At 39.0% G+C, this 17,068-nt stretch overlaps 1 protein-coding gene across 1 annotated transcript in view; it reads right to left on the bottom strand.

The window, feature by feature from the left end:
• Nucleotides 1-17,068, bottom strand: part of LCP1 (lymphocyte cytosolic protein 1) — a 54,927-nt gene that overhangs the window by 13,170 nt on the left and 24,689 nt on the right. Inside the window, exons 7-13 of the mRNA XM_082675659.1 lie at nt 15,642-15,807; nt 14,151-14,293; nt 11,330-11,425; nt 7,122-7,317; nt 4,976-5,054; nt 4,283-4,397; nt 2,903-3,036 (exon numbers count right to left, since the gene is read on the bottom strand). Of these exons, the coding sequence (XP_082531785.1) occupies nt 2,903-3,036; nt 4,283-4,397; nt 4,976-5,054; nt 7,122-7,317; nt 11,330-11,425; nt 14,151-14,293; nt 15,642-15,807 (929 nt within the window). The remainder of the gene's footprint in view (nt 1-2,902; nt 3,037-4,282; nt 4,398-4,975; nt 5,055-7,121; nt 7,318-11,329; nt 11,426-14,150; nt 14,294-15,641; nt 15,808-17,068) is intronic.

Consider the following 17,068-nt stretch of genomic DNA (forward strand, 5'->3'; position numbering starts at 1 on the left):
AGTTCAGAAATCGTTTCTACAAATACACCAGTGAGAACAGCCCTTAGGAACTTTCAGTGATGTTCTAGATACATGCAGTGAAATAGAGGCTAAAGTTTCTTTAGCTCTGGAGTTTTCTGTGCCAGAGAAGCCTTATGACATCTGCCTTCAATCATTAAACAGATCCCAGTTGAGAAAGGAGTAATGGAGCATCATACTTGATAAAGCAAATGTAAATCAGGTAGTTAAATTGATTATGATCATTTCTGATCACCCGACATCACCTGGAGACACTGACATGATTACTCCAAGGACCATTATAAATATTACGATCTGCAGACAGTGGCCTGGGAATAAAGCGGCAGTGCTTAGGGACAAACCCTTGTCTCTGCCATTACCTTGTTAGACATAATGTAATGTGACATATGGTTTCTCGGGCTTCCTTCCAGGTAGAAAAATGAATTAAGTCACACTAACATAGGTTCTAATTAAGGAATGGAAGACTTCTGCCTGGTCAGAGCTATCAGTAAAGGGGGAAAGAGCAAAGCATGTAAAAGTAAACCAGTTCATGCTTACAGATTTGCTGTCTAGACTTCTTCCCAGGCTCATGCTTTTGTACCCAAAATTGTTTACTTTTCTCACCATTTATTTTCTATTTGTATATCTTATTATATTCGACTATTGCTTAAATAATATGGCCACATAGCTCTCACATTAATCAATTTTATGTTTGACTAGAAAAGGTATCTAAAGGTCTCTGTTAAGGAAGTAGCAGGAAATTCTGCTTTTGGTCATGACGGAATAACAGGGACCAGTTTACCTTTCTGCCTTAAACACATAAAGCACAGTGAAAAACTATGAAACGATGTTCAGACATTGGGCAACAGGAAGCACAAAACAGTGGTCCCCGAGAGAAGGGAAACAAATGTGGTAAACCCTAGGATTGTCCCAGATTATTGCATGGAGAGTTTCCAGGCTGCAGTGCAGGGAGAGAGAACTCAAACAGCATGACAGTGACCCTGAGCCAAGCGGACAGGGTTGAGAACTTAAGGAAGCCAGGGCGCTAGAATGTGTGGGGCAGAATAGCAGGGAGAAGAGAGCTGCCCGGAGAGGACAGTCATCTAGAAAGAAAGCTCCCGCGATCTTCAGAGGGTTTGCCTCAAGGGTTCAGCTGAGTGCTACTTGGAGCATTCATGTGAGGAAATTACCAGAGGCTGGGAAAAGAACTTTCAGAAATGAATGGGCAGAACAATGCTTGGAGTTCACACAGGGGCTGGCATAAATTTGGTCCCTACCAGGCAGAGTGGAAAAATCTCATGATATATGGAGCATCAAGTAAAGTACTCAGAAGAGATTATCTCAATATTGAGAGACAAAATTAGCTCGAGATTAATTAAGATTTTAAGTAAGCCCCCAAAGGATCAAATTGTGCTTAAGTAACTTAACTGCATCCCAGGACAAAAGTCAAGAATATTTAAAGGAATACAGAAATATCTAGCACACAGCAAGGTAAAATTCACAGTGCCTCACATACTATGAAAAATCAGTAGGCATGCAAAGAAGTAGAAAAGTATGACCCATAATGAAGACAAAAATCAGTTAATAGAAACAGACCCAGAAATAACAGTTATTACAATTATATTCTATATGTTCAAGCGTGTTACGGAAAGACGTAGAGGAGATGTCAAAAAGACCCACATCAAATTTCTATACACGAAAACTATTATGTCGGAGATAAAAAAGTATACACCAAATGGAATTAATGGTAGACATTGTAGAAGAAGGGAGTGGTGAATTTAAGACAAGGCAATAGAAATGATCCCAAATGAAAGAGAGAGAGGAAAAAAAGAAATATAAAGGAAAAAGATGATTTGAGCATCAGCGAATTTTGGGACAACTTCAGATGACCAAATAAATGTGTACCTGGAGTTCCCAAAAAACTAGAGGGTGGGTACAGGAGTCATATTTGAAGAAATAAAGGCCAAGATTTTTCCAAATTTGGTGAAAACTGTAAGCCCACAGATTCAAGAAGCTCAAGAAACCTCAAGCACAAGAAACACCAAAGCACATCATAACCAAATTACTTAAAATGAGTGATAAAGAGAAAATCTTAAAAGAAGCCAGAGGAAAAAAGACATATTACATACAGAGGAACAAAGACAGGAATGACAACAGATTATCACTGGAAATGATGCAAGCTAGAAGAGAGTGAATACATCTTCAAAATAGCGAAAGAAAAAACTATCAACCTAGAATTGCACACTCAGATAAAATACCTTTCAAAAATGAAAATATAATAAAGATATTCTCAGACAGACAGAAGCTGAAATAATTCCTCGCCAACAGATGGCGCACTGCTAGAAATATTTCAAGTAGAAGGCAAATGACATCAGATCGAAATCTGTATCTACACCATGGGAAGAAGAGAACCTGAAATGACAGATAGGTAGGTAAATATAGCATATTCCCCCCCTTATTCTGAAAGCCCCTTTAAAAGATAAGTGACTGTATTTACACAAATCAGTTAAAAGTTAAAGGATGGAAAAAAATGTGCCACGCTAAACTAATCAAGAAGAAGCAGGACTGGCTGTATTAATATCAGGAAAAATAGGTTTTAGAGAAAAGAATATTACCAGGCATAAACAGGGTCACTCCATAATGAAAAAGGGTGATTCATTAAGAGAACATAACAATCTAAAACACTGACGAACCTAATAACAGAGTTTCAAAGTACCTGAAACAGAACTGTCAGAACTGAATGGAAGAAAAAAATAAAGCAGGACTGCTCTGCCAACATTCCTTTGGTTTTAAGTTTAGCTTAAAATATAGTTTTATCAAATTAAATCACAACTCTGAAATTTGCAAGTATTTTTCTAGATGAAGAATACATTCAATAAAATGTCATTCCCCCGGGTTGCATTACCTTCTCATTAACTGCCAAACCAAGGCCAATGTCAGGGTGCGGTTTCCTTCATTGAGATCTTGGCCCCCAATGCCCACCAGGGAAAATTTCGCTTGATTCTTCCCCAGTTCCACTGCATAGTTACAGTTCTCAAGCTGTTAATGAGCGGGAAGGGAAACAATCTAATGTCAGCATCTCGATGATGATAAATACCCGAGAAAATAAGATAATAAAGACACAAAATGAAACAATAAGGTGAGATTGATTGATCTCTCCAGCCTTGCCTGGTTCTGCAATTCTAGGATGCTAAGTTAGTCAAATGATTTTCTGTCTTTTCTTCAATGGAACCCCTCACTCCCACCAAAAACATATTCATAGTGTACTTTAAGGGCAAAACCAAAATGAATTATGATGATGAACATTTTCATGGCTATATCACACTACAGAACTAGACAGCCATACTAAGTGACCTGTCTATAATGGTCCTAAAATAGCTGAATTCATAGAGATTGACAGAGAACATCTGAATTCTCCATCCTACACGCACACGGTAGACCGACATGTGGGACAGGTATTCCTGTGGCTGTGACGCATGCATCATTGGGTCACAGGCATGAGAAATGGTGGGAAATGTTCGTGCCAACCCCGTGGCTGCTTTTACAAAACAATGTGTTCCCATTACATTGACACTAGACGTACTATTTGTACAAGTCAAACTGTTAGTACAAGGCTTCGATTCTTTAGAAAATTAGAATGATGATCTTGCTGGGGCAAAAGCAACCCTGCAGCTCTGCTTGCTCTAATTATCTTAATTAGAATTTTTACATCATAAAGTTTAAAGACATCCAACATGGAATTATAACTAAGTAATCAACTGAAATAATGAACTCACTTTAATAAAACCATTCAGGTTTCTGATTGCAGTACTCTAATTTAATCCATGGATAAACAGTTATCTAAGTCTGGCCTCCTGATAAAGTATTCACAAGGTACTCTTGCAGGCTTATGACTTCAACTGCCTACCAGAACATTAGAAGAGTCATTGTTTGGGATTTCCCTGGTGGCGCAGTGGTTAAGAATCCGCCTGCCAATGCAGGGGACACAAGTTTGAGCCCTGGTCTGGAAGATGCCACATGCCGCGGAGCAGCTAAGCCTGTGCGCCACAACTACTGAGCCTGTGCTCTAGAGCCCGCGAGCCACAACTACTGAGCCCATGTGCCACAACTACTGAAGCCCATGCACCTAAAGCCCGAGCTCCGCAACAAGAGAAACCACTGCAATGAGAAGCCTGCGCAACGCAATGAAGAGTAGCCCCTACTCGATGCAACTAGAGAAAGCCCACATGCGGCAACGAAGACCCAACGCAACCAAAAAAAAAAAAAAAAAAGAGTCATTGTTTACCTTCTTCATATTGCCCCCCAGTTTGGGGTATGGTGGTTTGTTCACTCTGTTCCAATCAACAGGGACTCTAATCTTTTCATAGAGCTGGAAGATGACCAGGGCATCTGATAAGTCACTGAACAAAAACAAACACAAAAGAATTCTCAGATACTCAGCATTTATGAAGCTCCTGCGGCGGGCCAGGCAATTCCTTATATATTAGCTCAAGGAACATTCCCAGCAATTGGCAACACTGGCATCAGTAGCTCCATCTTTAGAGGTGAAGAAACCTCGACTCAGAGAAAGGGAGGGAATTGACTGGAGGTCTCCCCCAGGTGTGACCACCTTTGCTCCTTCAGCAGAAACATGCAGCCTCCAGAAAAAGAAATACGGCTCTAACAAATGGCATAGGAGACACAGCCACAAACTGAACATTTACTGTTTGGCCTGCTTCTGAGCAGATCTTGGGTTTACAACAGGGATTCCATTTGTCCTTTGGCTGCTGGGTTATGATTTTTGTACTAAATACACAGCAAGGTTGGTGTATGGAAGTGAGTTTCTTCACATCTGCTGCTCAACGTGGCATTTCCCCCTTCTCACCGAGGTGCACACACTTTGTAAAGAGAATTGCACACCACAGTGGTATTTGAAATCTTGGGGATCTTTCCAGGTCTTGGTACCTCATATTAAGGAAGAGTCTTCCAATATTCTTACCTGTACAAATGATTGACTCGAGGGCTTACACCCAAGGAGTTCATCCAGTTCCTAAATGTCCGCTCTTCTCTTGTCTCACCTAAATGAATGAAGACCAGTTATCTTTCACGTACCTAGAAAATATGCCTTTTTTTATGATCAAAGTTTAACTAAAGAAGCTGTAATAAACACTGAAAGTAGAAAAAAAAACCCTAATGGATTTGGATGAGGGTTGCTATTCTGTGTTAATTTTTTTTTTCCACTTCAATTCAATGAGTATCTCTAGAGCATCTATTAGTGGTGCAAGATCCTGTGTGGGGAAACTCTTCAGGGCTGTCCCTCAAAGGCTTACATTCTTTCTGGAAAAACAAGTATTTTAGGCATCAAAGAGGGATCATGCAAGCTGGAGGGCTAAAATATGAGGTAGATATTTATATTTGAGTTGAGATAAAGGAGAGAATTTTATGGGCTAAATTTGGAGGGAGCGCAATCTGAGCTTTACCTTAGAGGGTTAGTAAAATCTGGATACTAAAGAGGAAAGAGGAGAGGATCTGGGGGGATAAGTAAGGAGTGGAAGTAGGAGATTGTGTAAATATGAACACAAAGGGAGCGATAGGCAAGGTCTGTCTTAAAAACCATTAGGAACTGATTTTTCAGGGATCTGTGTTGTAGAGGCCACAGAGACAAGGCTGTCTAGTGGCTGGAACCAGAATCAGGCATCTTCGGATGCCAGGTAGCAGATTTTGGTTGATATATTAGACAATGACAGTCACTATGGGGTTCTTTTTTTTATCACTATGATAAATTCTTGAGCAAGGCGGAGATGTAACGAAAGCAGCACTGTGATGTGCTCAGCAGCAGTGTGCAGAATTACTGAAAGGCAAAATGCATTTAAATTAAACACACAGAGGGGATAGTGTTTGACACCAGCACGTGGGCACATTCAAGTGCTTGATGGATGGAGGAGTAGGCCCCTAAGACCTAGTGAAATAGTTGGTGTATGATTTAATAAGAGTCCGGAAGAGCCGAAAGGAAAAATAACAATCTAAAGGTCATTCTGGGGGAAGAATTATTAGTATTTGTTGATTCAAGAGATTTTGGCGGGAAGGAGAGGAAGATATCAAAGTGGAACCCAGAGTTTTGGTAACTGAAGAAAAAAATGGTATGATTAATGGAAACGGAGAATTTCTAAAGGAGAGTAGATGGAATGGGGGCAGGGGGTAGAGAGGCAATGCGGGAAGGGGAAATGATCAATTCTGTCTTGTATATGCTGAATTTCAAGCGATAGCGATGGACCCAAATCTGGATGATCTAGAGGCAGCTAGAAACGGGTGATTAGAGGGCTTGACATACATATTTGGTAGTCAACAGAATGCACAGACCCCTGACCACTGTTTATCAAATCATACAAATGCAGCAGCGTTGGAACACAGATTGATTTTGCATTCCAGCTACAGTAAAGCACTGCAGAAAAGGATCAACCAATTCTTTAAATCTGGATTTTCTTCCTTTGGTGACATTCATTTATTATTACTTTTGTATTGATTTTCTGTCTCAATATCGGGACAATTCACGATGAAAAAAAGAAAAACATCTCTGGCACTATCACCTATTAGAACTTGACTAAAGCTGTGTGATTTTTTTGTCCAGTCTTAGGGCTTTAACCTCCTAAATGTAACGGTCATGGATTCTGCCTCAAAATCTTATTTTGTGGCCCCCATTATCCAAATCAAAGAAGCAAAACAAAAATTTCAGTGAGCATCTCTTAACATAAGTTAAATATCATTTTTAAATGATGCGTGGCTGCAATTTCTTGCCTCTAGGAATTAACACTCAGTCCATTAAGTACATAAATGAGGTTTTTGGAACTCAGGATTTATTTCATCTGATAATTAAATGCACTGTCTTCCCTAAAACATTTAATTCTGATAATGGATGAAGCCTATGTATAATGGATGTGATATAATGGTATTTGATTATTCCTGTTTGTCCGTAACTGACTTGATTCATCTATTTATTCTCTTTGTTATGTACCAGAGAATTGAGGACCTGTTTGCAAATCTTCCACGTGAGGGGCTTATGTTTGCGTAGGAGGTGATTTTGAATTGCCCTTGAATTAGAATTGTGACCGCTTTTCCAAACATTTAAGCAACCAATTTCCAGTTACCTTCAAGGGCCCCCCAGTCGATGTCCTGGTTCTCTGGTTTGTGCAGGGCAGGGTATCTGTTAAAGAGGTTGGCAATAAAAGCCAAGTTCAACTTGGGGTTCCCTCGGACAACATCTGTAGCTGTGACAAACTGCCGGCAGCCCAGCCTCTCCGCCTGCTGCAACATGCATTCTGCCCTCTGGATGTCATCCTTCTCCTGCAATGAAAAAGGACGGACGTCTCAAGGCTGGGTCAAAGCCTCTCTAGGCACAAAGTAGACATGGATAATAATATGAAAAAGAGATGGGAATCTTACTGAAACCCTTAGTATTCAACCTCAGATGGACACTTAAAACAGCAAATTATCACTTGTATTTGCCTGAACCAAAATCAGAAAGTCACAAGTAAAAGGAATCTCAGAAGTTAAGTAATCAAGTCCTTCCATCTTTATACAGAACGGAACCATTTCAGATGAATAGTTGGTTGTCTTGTCTTTAAAGAGATTCAGTAGATTCTACAGTTTTGTCATTTAAGTTCATCTTAATTATTTTCAACCATTAGGTTTCCTTTTTATTATCTTCTTGCATAGACCTCATGAAAAATGTTCATTTATTAAGTAATAAATTATATTCCTATTTTCAGTTCATCAAAGCTATTTACATCGGCCAACAAGAACTTCTGATTGGTTTAACCGCCTTTCCCACACTGAGTTGGTGTACTTGCAGCTCAGACAAAATAAATTTAAGCTACACAGTGTCATCGATAAATATATAATATCTATTTGGCTTCTGCAGACTTCAGATTGAGGATCACCCCCTTAATGTATTAAAAGTCTATTCAAATAGTTCTAGAGAATCTCCAGTCATTTGTGAACAGACTCTTACCAGAAAACTAAAGTTTTGTTGAAATATGGTCCATTGCCCTTTAACGCTCTTAAAAGTGTATGAAACCACAAATTTTCAGACAACTGGAACTTATTAAAACTAGAATTATCTCTTAATATGATGCTTTGCTAGATAACACTATACATTTCAGAAGCTCTACTTCTCATGCAGGAATGAGTTAACTTTAATATTAACTCATTGGATTTAACTCTAATGATATGAAATGAGGCACAAGAATGGGTAAGGCAACTTCTCTACATCAATACTAAAGTGCTGGCAAAACTGAAGTTTTAATCGGACCCTTGTTGTGCCCTTTGTTTTCTTTTCTTTTTTTTTATACTGTATGGTTCTATTTATTTTTTTGGCAAAATCTTTTATTTTCTTTCCAAAGTTGTTTTTCTACATAAGATAAAAACATTCCATCAAGATTTTCTTTTGGATTGACCCACAGGATTTTTTTTCTTGAGGATTTCAACCATACTGATTTTCTAAGATTATTCTCTCTAAATCCTATCTGTGTCAGATAATGTGGCTGAACAACAGATGAGACAACTGTAAGAATAAATTTTTTTTTTGGAAGACCACAACAAAAGCAACAATGATTGCAATTACCAAACACGAAACACACTCATACTATGTCATAATATTGACATTCAGTCCAGTAATCCTCCACTGTAACAGCTCCTTTACTTGCAGTGAAAATTGATTTGTATATTTTTTACACCTCTGAGTCCTTGTGGGATTTTTTTTTATTCAAACAGAAAGTCACAAAAATTATAATCATCTTCATCAGTTCACTCAGTCCCATGTAATTTTTTTTTCATCTTGATCTTTTGTTAGTACTTTTATGAATTCATCAGTTTTCCATTAGAGTTCTGAAAACTCTTATTCATTCAGTTCAGCAGTATAGTCAGTTACCAGAAACCTGTACTTGTCAGAGTCGTTTCCATGAATTCCTTGAAGATGAAACCCTTTTATAGGAACATTTTTGCAAAAGCATCAGAGTACACCCAAAACTGTCTGTAAATGACAAAAGACTTAAAAATGACCACGGTTAAAGATTTGATGAAAGTTCATAATAATGCAATTGACAAGGAAATTTAGTTATTTCTGAGATATACATTTTAAAGTAATAACTAGAATTATGACTTATAACATTATACCAGAACATATAAGATTTTTAGAAATTTCATGTAATGTCTGAAACATTTATATTAATATATTTCCATACAAATAACCCAAAGAAAGTTTAGTATTAGTTGTTTTTTTGTTTGTTTATACTGCAGGTTCTTATTAGTCATCAATTTTATACACATCAGTGTATACATGTCAATCCCAATTGCCCAATTCAGCACACCACCATCCCCACCCCACCACGGTTTTCCACCCTTGGTGTCCATACGTTTGTTCTCTACATCTGTGTCTCAACTTCTGCCCTGCAAACCAGTTCATCTGTACCATTTTTCTAGGTTCCACATACATGCGTTAATATACAATATTTGTTTTTCTCTTTCTGACTTACTTCACTCTGTATGACAGTCTCTAGATTCATCCACGTCTCAACAAATGACTCAATTTCGTTCCTTTTTATGGCTGAGTAATATTCCATTGTATATATGTACCACAACTTCTTTATCCATTCGTCTCTTGATGGGCATTTAGGTTGCTTCCATGACCTGACTATTGTAAATAGTGCTGCAATGAACACTGGGGTGCATGTGTCTTTTTGAATTATGGTTTTCTCTGGGTATATGCCCAGTAGTGAGACTGCTGGATCATATGGTAATTCTATTTTTAGTTTTTTAAGGAACCTCCATACTGTTCTCCATAGTCGCTGTATCAATTTACATTCCCACCAACAGTGCAGGACGGTTCCCTTTTCTCCACACCCTCTCCAGCATTTGTTGCTTGTAGATTTTCTGATGATGCCCATTCTAACTGGTGTGAGGTTATACTGCATTGTAGTTTTGATTTGCATTTCTCTAATGATTAGTGATGTTGAGCATCCTTTCATGTGGTTTTTACTCTTCAGTTTGTTAATATGGTGTATCACATTGATTGTTTTGCATGTATTGAAGAACCGTTGCATCCCTGTGATGCAATCCCACTTGATCATGGTGTATGATCATTTTAATGTATTGTTGGATTCTGTTTCCTAGTATTTTGTTGAGGATTTTTGCATTATATTCATCAGTGATCTTAGTCTGTAATTTTCTTTTTTTGTAGTATCTTTGTCTGGTTTTGGTATCAGGGTGACTGTGGCCTCATAGAATGAGTTTGGGAGTGCTCCCTCTTCTGCAATTTTTTGGAAGAGTTTGAAAAGGATGGGTGTTAACTCGTCTCTAAATGTTTGATAGAATTCGCCTGTGAAGCCATCTGGTCCTGGACTTTTGTTTGTTGGAAGACTTTTAATCACAGTTTCAATTTCATTACTTGTGATTGGTCTGTTCATATTTTGTGTTTCTTCCTGGTTCAGTCTTGGAAGGTTATACCTTTCTAAGAATTTGTCCATTTCTTCTAGGCTGTCCACTTTGTTTTCAATGGGTCCTCATACCAGACACCTCTAAAAACTCAGACGGTCTTGTCCAGCCCTTTCTCCCGTGACCCTCAAGGGTGTAGTGAGGCAGGGCTGTGGCTGGGTGGATTTCGGAGCCATCCTGGGCTTAAATCCTTGCTATGCCACATACTGGCTCTGTGGCCATGAGGTGATTCTTAACTTTTCTGACCTTCAGTTTTCTCAATTATAAAACAGAGTTATGAGCACTTACTTTAGTGATGTTTGCAAGGATTAGGGGCAGTGTAAGCAACATGCCCAGCATAACACCTGGCACATAGGAAGAACCCAGCAAGCGGGGTTTCCTCTTATTAGGATTAATAGAGGACAGAGCCCCAGCCTTGGAGCACATGACTTCCACTAATCTGTCACATAACCTTGAACATATTAATGAACCCCTCTGAATCTCATTTTGTTTTTCATCGTGATAGTGGGAATTTATTTATTTGTGTAAATATCCTGTCTATTTCTAGAAATAATATTCAGGTACCTAAAAATGGAAAAAAGAATCCTTCTTGGTGTTGTAGGGCCTGTTAAATGAGGGGACACATGCAGAAGTGCCTCTGACGGTGTGTGGCATTTAATTAGCATTCCTCTCCTTCCTTAATTTTAATTCCAGATTCAATTTTCCACAGTTACAACCCAAAACTGTTAACAGTTTTTAACAATTTAACACGGCTCTAAGCAGAGATGTCCACTCATGGAACTCTGGAGCCAGCATCACATAGGGCAATGGAACAGCCAATGCAGAGGAATCATCACATCTAACACGACTTGGGGCATGGCCTTACCCTCAGTCCTGACATGTCAATAACAACAGCAGGAATACCTCCTTCTTCTCCTTTTGGAGCCACCTGTTCAAGCAGGTGGTAATAAGCTTTTGAGTCCTGTGAGAAATGAGGAAATTACAATTTCAAAATGGCACAGCTAATTACATACTTAGCACGACAATAATTTCCCCAAAGCAAACCTATTTCATTTCTCATCCAACTATCATTCAAGAATGCAACTTAATTAACAAAGCTGGGAACATTCACTAATTTGAATTTTCTATTTATCTCTTTATATATTATATTTGCCTTTCTTTTTAAAAGGAGTATAACAGCTAAAAATACAGGACATACATAAAAGGCAAATGCTATTCTGTTGATCTTAGGGGAGAAAAATAATTTGTTTACATGTATTAAATTGTATACAGGAAAATATATATACCTTTATATTGCTGTAGAAGTCAGTCAGCTAAGGTTTAGTTAAAAAAAAAAAAAGTGACAGAAAAAGGAAGCAGAAGTTTAAGGCAGAGTTTAAAAACACATTTAAATGGACAATCATCAAAAGAAAAAGATTTCGAAGACAGAATATTGAAGCATTCACAAGCAGTCTTTATGTAAAGGGAGCAATATTAAGGGAAGTGCATTTACTATTTATCAAGAAGCTAGAAAAAGTGGTTTAGTTTAGCTATTGCAGAGTAGATATGGATACTGAATTCTCATGTTTTCTTAGATTCTGGAAATAGGCTTATTGACAAAAAATTTTCTGAATCATAGTCTTAAAATTACAAGTTTATTCGCATTCAATGAAAGCATACAGATTTTCAGGTAGTTTATTTAAATCATTTAAAGACATCTTAATTTCTCTTAAAGACTGAAAAATCAGCTGTCGCTCTGTTTGTTTTTAAAAACCGGGTAGAGCCCAGGGAGAGCAGAGGTATGCTCACCTCCTGTGACATTAGAAAGATGAGAAGAGAGAGCACCGGCCATGGATGCTGTACCTGGGGAAACTGATTTTCATCTCTTCTCTCTACCTTCTCCTTTCTCTTACTTTTTGCTGTAGGTATTTCGAAGTCAGTGAAAGTTCCACGCAGGGTTAGGCATGAATAAAATCTGCACATCATGTGTCCCATCTGTTTAGCTTTGCTAAGAGTCACCTCATTTCACCAGACCCTAAGAGACTTGTCTCATTCATTGTATTTTGGGGGTTCTCCCCTCCTTTGCTGACTTTGTGTGATTTAAGGGCCCCTCCCAAAGTCTGAGCCACATGCTCAGACTTACATGTCACAGCACTGACGTTGGTGGTGAGGCAGCTACTCCCAGAAAACAGGCACAACCACTGTATAAGTGCTCAGCTTGCCAGTTCCTATCTCATAGTCTAAAGAACACAGCCTTTCAGTCATAGGAACTCAGGTAAATTTATGGCTCCAACAAAGCATCCTAATTTTATCTGAAAAGTTTGAGAATTTTGGCTGAAATGATTGCAGAACCTAAGTGTTGAGCACAAAGGGATGCTGTCCAGTTTCTGATTAATCCCAGTTTGGCTGGTGGTGCAAGAAGAATGTTAATAACCAATGAAAGTTGTGTAGTTAGAAAAAATAAATTTGGCATTATTAGCTTATGTCCTAAGGAACTGGGGACTTTCCATCTAGAAGCTTCACTCTAATTGGTACTGTGCCTGGCAGACCTTGAGTTCTAAAAGCCATTAAGTCCACAGCAGGGGGAAGTTGTCACTCAAGAATTACAAGCCTGGGTTGACTTGGTGAGTCATGTGACCTTTCCTCTGACTCTTTCTCTTTGGAGAAAATGTCTTTAACTTTTGAGGAAGTGGAGACTGGAATGTTTTTCTCATGTTGCATTCCAGCATCTCATACCATTTCCTCCTAGGACTGACATTCCTTCCCGCTCCTTAAGCTCTTTCTGTGTCGGCCCATCTGTTATCAATGCTAACAAGCTGCTCCTTTCACCTTGGCATGGAACTTTTCACAAACTTGAAAACTACAGTGCATGCTTCCCTCAGCCTTTCCCCCTCTGGATCGCTGTTGTAGGACTAACTGTGTCTTCTACGATTTGTGGGGTTAATTCTCATTGCAGATGGTTTCCAGAATCATTATCTTTTAAACATCACTCTAGTTTCTACAAATAAAAAGCTTTCAAGAAATTTACGAATTGTTTTAGAGGAGCAGTATGTATGGAGGTCAACTGCTCAGTTTGAGTCCTGACCCCACTGCCCCAGCTATGTGAACTCGAACAAGTTACTTATATTCTCTTTACCTCGGTTTCCTTATCTGCAAAATGAGCAAATAATAATCCTTATCTCAAAGATCTGTTGTGAGGATTAAATGAGTCAATACATGCATAAAGCAGTTAGAACAGTGCCTGGCATGCAGTACATACTGTTTGCTATGATTAGGATAATTAGAAGAGTAATCCTGGTTTAATTTTTTTTAAAGGAATCCCCATCTGATGCTCCCGTTGATAAAATCAGAAAGACATTAGAATCCTAGACAGACTCTCTTTACCTAAAAATCAGTCTTACCTCTTGCTCTTCCCCTAACTCACCCTCATCCCTCTACGTTCTGATGTTGAAACTCCAGGGGACACCCATCTCGTTTGATGTGGTGTGGTTGCTAGGGCCTTGGGCAGGTCTGCATGTGGCCCTGAGCTGGAGCTGCACATGGACTCGAGAACAGCATGGGCCCCGAAACAGCACCGGCCACTCTAACTAACGCCAGAACTTCTGAAGAGATGAAGCCCCTTTGTCTTTATCTTTGTCTCTTCTCTGTTAATGCCCCAATTCCCTCCACCCCTGTGGTTAGTCGTGTACAAAGTCCACTCCTCCTACCTTGATGTCACTGCTGAAGTTGTTGATTTTGCTGCAGCCTGCGTTTTCCAGGTGGTAATTAGCCCATCTCAGCAGGAGCTCCTCAGGGGAGAGTTTCATCATATCCTCCAGACTCTCCCCTTCTCTCAAAAGAGCAGCCAGTGCTGAAGAAGCGCAAAAACCGAAGAAAAATAAATGCAGGGGATATTTGGGGGGATTAGTTATAAATTAAACTAAGCCCTGCTGGGAAGTCAAAGATACCACGTTATCTCTCTGGGATAGAGGGACATATAGCCTTTCCCATGGAATAAACACTTTATTATTATTCCCTAAAAAGAGGTGTAAGGTATTGTAAGCCTAGTTATTATCCCCATTTTTCGGGTGGAGAAGTCAAGGCACCAATGAATATCAGTGCTATGCCTCAGAACACAGGAGCAGAGCCGTGGAAATAACCCAGACTATCGACTCAGAATACTCTGCGGGGTCTGTCAGAGCACGTTTGATACGATATGACATTTTTGCTTTTAAGAGATCTATTTCATAATCATGACAATGTCCTCTTGTTTATTCCCATAGGTGTTTTATATTTCAAATGCTTACCTGCATAATTAATTATAGCATCTCAGAAAGTGTAATTAACTCTTTCCTCTGTTTCCCAGATGAATTAAGTCATTTTTGCTCAGCTAGAAGGTTTAAATTTAGCTGACGTCATTATTTGCAAATCAATATTCTTTCTAATGTGTTCTAAGTTCCCTATTTGCTTGTTTCTTCTTTATATTCTGTTTAATATATTGGTTTTCAAATGGTACCCCAGGATTCTTCACTGGTTACTTTGATTTGGACATGTAAATTAAATATAATTTTATATATATATATATATATATATAAAAGGTTAGACTTTGGCTGCAGATTTCATATTACTAGGATCTGTACAGGAAAAATGAAAGGTAACAGTGTGTTTTGTATATTTATCAAGGTCTACTATTACTGTCTAAAGGACAGGCTGAATTGTTTAAATGCTTAGGACGCTGACAGCAGGTGGGATAAGAATGACAGCTACAAATACTTAGTTGAGAACTCTGAAACTCTAAATGTAATTTCCTATAATCTTGGTAAGAAGGAGACTGAGTTTCTACTCTGGTGCTATCACTGCAGTATACGAATGTGAATCACTTGGTAAAATCCAAGTTTAAATTAGCCTAATTTGTTACAAAGCGTCTAAAGGCAAAGTGAGCTCAGAAAAGCTCTTGAGGTTGGGGTCCCAACCTCAAGCTCAGCTAGACTGAGCTCTAGGTTCTAAACAAGCCTGTGGTCTTAAAAAAGCTTTTGCTCTGTTGTTTTAAAAAGTCTGGGCAGTGTGGATAGAATGTGTTACATTAATACAATGGATTGGATATAACTGTCGTTTCAAAAACTGAGTTTGACAACTCCTGACATCTTCCTCTCACAGCCCCCAACACACGCACTAACAAAAAGTCATGCCGTTATTAACGTCGGAGGCTTTGCTGGTACCTTCGTTTCTGCTGAGTTCAATGTCGGCAAATAACCCAATCTTGATGACCTGCCACAGCAGTCCCAGGACCAGGTAAGGCTTCCCCTCCTTTAAGTCCTCAGCCCCGATATTAACCACGTGGCAGCCGATGGCTGAGGCAGAGTTCAGAGCCAGGTTCAGATTCTCCTGAAGGGGAAAAAGTATGCAAGTTTTGTTTTTGACTTTGCAGCTGCCAAATGATCATCCTTGATCGGCAGCAGCAACGTTTTGCTTCTAGAAAGTTCATAGGCATTGTCTTCACTAGATTTTTAACACTGAAAAAAAGCAGGGAGTAACACCTGGATTTTACTGGAGTAAAATCCAGTAACCAGACGCTGGGCTCAGGCAGTGGCGTAGTCCATCAAGCCAGAGCCCTGAGCTGAAGGCTCATCCTGGTCCCGATGAAACTAACCAGTCTTCTCTTTCCATACTGCTCTCTGATGGAGCCTCTGCTCTCAGCATCTCCATCAGCCAGCAACGAAGGGGCACATTTGAGGGCGGTCACTGTCTTGTGACTAGCTATTGTCAATAACCCAGTTGTTGATGTAAATCAAGGTCATGAAAGAGAGTAACAAAATATCTTTTTGACATTCAGATTGGATATTGAAGGAATGAAAAAGATTCAAATGAAATTCCTAGAAAAGACAGAGCGGTTTTTACTAGGACAATTTATTGATTATCTATAATATCTAGGGACCTTGAGTACACACACACAAACACACACACGCATATCCACATGCATACAGATTATATGTTCTTATAACTAACAACAATGTATGTAAGGTAACTCATATACAGTTGGGATAGGGTCAGTGAAATTTGCAGTCCAGGGTCTTTCTACAGTTGATCCTTGAACAACACAGGTTTGAACTGCTGGATCCACTTATATGTAGGTTTTTATCGATAGTAAATACTACAGTACTACATGATCCATGGTTGGTTGACACCATGGACGCAGAACCGTGGTTATGGAGGAACCAAGTACAGGAAGGGCAGACTGTAAATTATATTTGGATTTTGGACCGAGCGGAGGGCTGACACACCCCCTTCCCCCCATGGTTCAAGGGTCAACTCTACTATTATTTTTGAGTCCACAAAGAAGGAGATATCAGAGTCAAAGATGTACAGAACTTGTTTTTATGACAGATTAAAAACAAAACACAGGCCACCAGTGAATTGGGAAGGGGATTATCAGAAGAAAACTGGGTTTTTACCCTAATGTAGAGCTCAAAATGACAAGTAAAAAATATCACGTCCACTTACGGCCAAGACTAAAATTTAACATCAAGATTATATATGACGTTAAGTGCCTTCATGTACGTTTAATCATAGCTCTTGCTTTGATCACGGCTTCCATTTTTTAGGAACACAGGGTTGCTTAAATCCAAACAGGACATAATATATTGCT

Source organism: Grampus griseus (assembly GCF_964374135.1).
Source record: "Grampus griseus genome assembly, chromosome: 18".
Classification (NCBI taxonomy): domain Eukaryota; kingdom Metazoa; phylum Chordata; class Mammalia; order Artiodactyla; family Delphinidae; genus Grampus; species Grampus griseus.